General features: G+C 35.2%; 1 protein-coding gene across 1 annotated transcript; it reads right to left on the reverse strand.

The window, feature by feature from the left end:
• Positions 1–603: 603 nt before the first annotated feature.
• Positions 604–1,245, reverse strand: LOC145140501 (uncharacterized). Its single transcript, XM_079073971.1, has one exon. It carries the CDS (start codon positions 1,243–1,245, stop codon positions 604–606), a length of 642 nt encoding a protein of 213 aa, XP_078930097.1.
• Between the last annotated feature and the right edge of the window lie 4,755 nt (positions 1,246–6,000).

Genomic DNA, 6,000 nt, shown 5'->3' on the forward strand with positions numbered 1-6,000 from the left:
GCCAATCACCTTCCCCGATCCCGCCACCTGAAAATCACACCAGTCGACAGAAAAACGAATTATACATTTCAAATCTCGAGTAAGTTTACTTATGGAAAGTAAATTGCAATCCAATTTTGGTACAAACAAAACTGATTGAAGAGTGATATTATTAGACAATGTAATAGATCTAATTCCTTCTACAGGAGAGAAGGAACCATCACCAATTTGAACACGAGACTGTTGAGGTTGAAGACATGAGAAAAGACTTTTATCAGATGTCATATGTTTGGAAGCCCATGGGTCTAATATCCAGGTTGTACTACCATTCCCAAAGGAGGTATGAAGAGCATATATGATTTTACCTTTATGAACCAATAAGCTAGTAGATTGATCAGAAGTACTAGAGGTGTTTGCTTTAGAAGTTGTGCTATTCTGCATCATCTTTGTCAATGTCTGAAACTGGTTCTTGATAATTTGGATTTCACTATTATATGGTTCTGGACCAGCAGCAAGATTTTCTCGATTTTCTTTATTGAAATGACTATTCGAGGGTTTCCAATCCGCCGACCTTCCATGGAGTTTCCAGCAAAAAGATTTCCAGTGACCGTGGACCTTGCAGTGTTAACACCAGGGATGACCTTGAGCCTTTTGGGACTTCCCATTATGAGTAGACATGTTTCTGAAAAGAGAAGATCCCTCGGTGTTGTAAGTATTGGATTCGGGCATCATAAGTTTCTTGCGACTTTCTTCTTGACGAACTTTAGAGAAGGCCTCACGAGGAGTTGGTAAGGGGTGTATTCCCATGACACGGCTTCGAACACCATCTATGTCTTTGTTGAGGCCAAGTAGAAATCTGATAGTTCGCTTTTGATTCACCACAGTGTGATAATTGGTGGCGTCATGAGTACATTTCCAAGGGTAAACCTCGAATAAATCTAACTGAAGCCAAATTCGGGAAAGAAGATGGAAGTAATGAGTAACGGAGAGATCACCTTGACGTAGGTTGTACAACTTTGTCTCAAGTTCGAACAATTCAGAGGAGTTTTCAGTGCTAGAGTAGGTTTCTTTGGCTACCTCCCAGATCTCTCGTGCAGTCTTGTAGAGGAGAAAATTTTCTCCAACTTCGGTTGTCATGGAGTTAATTAGCGAGGAGATGACCAGATGATCATTGGTCCTCCAAGTTCTAAACTTTGGATCCTTTGAGTTAGGAGCCACAGTTTCTCCATTGAGATGGCCATCTTTGTCACGACCACAAATAAACATGAATACAGACTGACACCACTGGAAAATTTTTTGACCATTGAGTTTGTGACTCGTTGGAGGGGATCTATCAGGATTTCCTGGTACAGGTGTGATTGTATCATGACTGGATTCAGAATATTTTGGAGATCAATTAGTCATCGTGAATACTTTAGGTCAGAGTAAGCTCTGATAGCATGTAGAAATTGAGAGCGTGTTTTGAGATGAAAAAACAATCTCAGTTTTTTCTGTGTATTCAAAAGAAGAGTGTACAAGGTATATATACAGAGAAAAATTAGGCCGGCTATACTATAGAGCTACACTAAATTAGGGATTATAGCTACACTAATTGAAAGATATCAAATCAAAGGCAATCTTATCTAAAATAGAAAACAAGAGATAAAAACTTTCCTAAATAACTTCATAATTTTCAACAGCTACTTATAGAACTACATCATTGATCTATAGATGATTGCAACTTGGCTCGGTGGGTGCAAGCTTCCATCTCTTGTTTTCGCTAGGAATACATGCGATTTTAAAGCATCAACATAATGTTGGTGAGTTCATAGGTTTGTAAAGTTTGTAAGAGTTGACTATGGTTATCATAATCAAATAGCCACTACAAGAAAACATGATTTTATTAGGGAAGGTCGCTATGGAACGTATTTTCGTTGTTAATATGCAATGGATTGTGCTATGGAATGGCGTTCCATAGCAATGTTGCTACCACATTGTCTACGGATTTTATTTATGGTAGGGAGGATGGGACTTGCTAGGGAAAATGCTACCGACTCCATATCCGTTGGTATTATACTACCGATATTTCTATGGAACACAAATTCGTAGCAATTTTCCAATGTCATTTGTTACGAAATCACTTTCTGTTGTACTGCTGCTATGGAATTAATTATCGTGGTTACTATGCAATGAAGTTTGTGATGGAAACCAATTCCATAGTTGATTTGCTATGGAAGTACAATTTGTTGGTATTTGCTAGGGAATTCTGCTATGGAATTTGATTTCGTTTGCTTGTTTTTCGTATGGAACAAAAAGCCTAGCTAATTTGTGGCGGCATTTGTTACGAAATTATATTCCATAGTAATGTTGATAAGGAATAGTTCAATTTCATAGATATTTAGCTATGGAAATTTGCACCGGCAATAAAACCCATGGAATCATCAAGTTTATGATTGTATGTATGGTTTGTTTCTTTGTTGGGATGTTGTATGCTTAATTAATCTTCTTATTCTATGGATGAATTATTATTATGATCAATGAAATTTGTATGATATGGTTTGAATGATATAATTTTGAATTGGTAATATATTTTGTTGGTTTTATTGTATTTTATATGTCTTTAATACTAGGAAAGAATAAACATTTGGTATTATATATGTTTATGTTATCTTGAATATTTTTTTAGCTTTTCAATGTAAAAAAACTGGATTATAACATAAACGATTACTTAATTGGATATTTAATGAAAATATTGTACATACAAATATCTCAAAAACACATATCCGCTTTTAGTAAATGCTTTCAATGTACCAAAGAATGATAAAATTTCGTTTTATTTAATTAATTATCATGAAGGGCACTAATACATAACATTACATTTACCAATTCAAATGCAAAAACTAAAAGTTATACAATGTAACCATCCTTTTGTAAAGAAACAAAAACATCTACTCATTATCTTCTTCCTCCTCTTCTTCTTCTTCATTGCTCGATGTACTATACTCATAACTACCCTCGCTATCAGGAATACCATCATTGTCGTCCTCATGAATTTCACCTTCTTCATCAATGTTATTTACATTATCTGAACCGCTGCTTGACATGTCGTGATCATCATCATTGTCTGTATCGGCTGTACTTGGTATAATGATTTCATTTGATTCAACCTCATCTTCTTGGAAAGCAACGTCTTTTTGAGGATGATTTTGATCGGTTCAACCACGAGGTTTAACTTTAAATACAACCCACCAGTCCGAGTTGTTTGTTTTCGAACTTGGGTAAGGAATGTAACACACCTGAGTAGCTTGCATGGCTAAAAAAAACGGATAAAACTTGTTGTATTTTCTTTTGATGTTTATCTCGAAGAAGTTATATTGTTTGTGAACCTTAACTCCTATGTTAGGTGTTGGATCGTACCAATGACATTTAAACAAAACTGTGGTTTTAATTGGGTAACCAGGGTACTCGACTTCTAAAATTTCCTCTACATTACCATAATAATCACCTCCTTGGCTACTAACACACAATCCGCTATTGGTTGTTGATTTGTTCAAATCATGAGCTTCTGTGTGAAACTTGTAACCATTGACAAAGTATACACTATATAATTTCACTTTTTTGAATGGCATTTTGGAAAGGTCAGATATATACTTGTTGTTTATCCGGAACTTACGTGCCTATATGAAAACTGGTAAAACACTTAATTAGAGTTAATTAAACCATAACAAAAAATAATAAATTTAAAAAATACAAAAATAACACCCACATAGTTTTGAAACCATGGTGCAAAGTTCTTCTCAACTTCGGCTGCAAAGTCCTCCAATATGTTCGATCATATTTTCTTCAAATATTCTGTATCTCCATTTGAATAACATTTTTAAAGTTACTATGATGTAATAAACAAAATCATGCATGTAAATGTTATTCATAGCAATTACACAACAAATGATTGTGTATGTTTCCTACAATGTGGACATGCTAGCTTACTTGCTGTAGACCATCCGGACAACATTGCATATGCTGGAAAATCGCTTATTGTACACATCAAAGCTGCTCTTAAATGGAAATTTCGTTTTAAAGATATATCATATTTTACTACGCCTTCTTCCCATAACTGCTCCAACTTTGCGACACCTGGTTGCAAAAATACATCTATTTTATGCTTAGGGTTTGACGGTCCTGGCACAAGTGCGGTCAAAAACATGTAAGGCTCTTTCATGCACATAGAAGGTGGCAAATTATAAGGTTATATAATAATAGGCCAAGATGAATATTGTTTTCCAAATGCTCCATGTGGTGCAAACCCATCTGTACTTAGGCCTAATCTTACATTACGTACTTCTACTACAAATGAAGGATGACTTTTGTCAAAGTGCTTCCAAGCTTCTGAATCGGATGGATGACACATTACTCCAGCATCATGTCCATGATTTTCGGAGTGCCACCGCATGGAAGTGGCTGTGGCTTGTGAAGCATATAGTCTCTTCAACCTTGGAGTCAAAGGAAAGTAATGCATTTTCTTAAAGGATACGTGAGAACATCTGGCCAAATTTTTTGACCGTTTGTACCTATCTGCATTGCAGAATTTTCACCGATAAATGTCTTTGTCTGGCCTCCAGTATATCATACATCCATACCTGCAGATAGCATCATAACTTTGCTCAGGTATGCGATACTCTGATTTTATATTCAATAGTCTAGCTACAACAGATAGTTGTGTCACTTTTTTACATCCAGGCCACAATTCTTTATGGGCTGCATCTAGCATATCAAAGAATTTTTTATCTAGTGCATTTGGTTCCTCTTCAGGATTACTAGTATTTAAATCAGGAGCCATTGCATCTATGACCATTTCTCTATAAGAACATACACCTTCACTAAAATTTGTGTTTGAATCATCCACCCATAAAAGCGTATTGTCATAATCAATTGATGTTTCGCCATGTTTTTCCCAAAACCAATATTCCTCAACAAAACCAAACTTGTACAAATGATGCTTAACAGTATCAACTTCTCTATATGGTATGTTACGACATTTTATGCATGGGCATTTGATTTTATCTTTGTCCATGAACCTATGTTGACTGGTAGCAAAATATAATTTTTGTTTCACTCCTTGTACGAAAACAAGCGATACACAACTACGCTTTTATATTTATCCTTTCTATATGGGTGATTTACCTGTAGAAATCTTATATGCCAGTTAAACCATGACATATTATTACCATTCTTTAGTCTGAATGCTTGTGTATGTTTCCTATAATGTGGACATGCTAGCTTACTTGTTGTAGACCATCCGGACAACATTGCATATGCTGGAAAATCGCTTACTGTACACATCAAAGCTGCTCTTAAATGGAAATTTCGTTTTAAAGATATATCATATGTTACTACGCCTTCTTCCCATAACTGCTCCAACTCTACAACAACTTGTTGCAAAAATACATCTATTTTATGCTTAGGGTTTGACGGTCCTGGCACAAGTGCGGTCAAAAACATGTAAGGCTCTTTCATGCACATAGAAGGTGGCAAATTATATGGTTCTATAATAATAGGCCAAGATGAATATTGTTTTCCAAATGCTCAATGTGGTGCAAAACCATCTGTACTTAGGCCTTGATGCTTAACAATATCAACTTCTCTATATGGTATGTTACGAAATTTGATGCATGGGCATTTGATTTTATCTTTGTCCATGAACCTATGTTGACCGGTAGCAAAATCTATAAATCTTTTCACTCCTTGTACGAAAACAAGCGATACACAACTACGATTATCTTTTCTTTCATACATCCACTTTATACTTGGATTGTTCATTGTCTTAAATCTGTAAAGTATAAATTTAAATAACACAATAGTGTATGTTCATTAATATTGATTTGAATTCATATATGACATTTGAAGTAAATATGTAGTTACCATACAAACATCGCAAAGGTACCTTAACAACGACTCGTTTCACAAAGCTAATGACCAAAATTCTGAACCAATCTTCAAAGTTTTCTAATTTGAATGGTTGAATAACTTTTATAATTGGATAAT

The sequence above is a fragment of the Lactuca virosa genome, chromosome 9 (assembly GCF_052849685.1).
Source record: "Lactuca virosa cultivar CGN04683 chromosome 9, Lactuca_virosa_CGN04683_v6, whole genome shotgun sequence".
NCBI classification, from domain to species: Eukaryota; Viridiplantae; Streptophyta; class Magnoliopsida; order Asterales; family Asteraceae; genus Lactuca; species Lactuca virosa.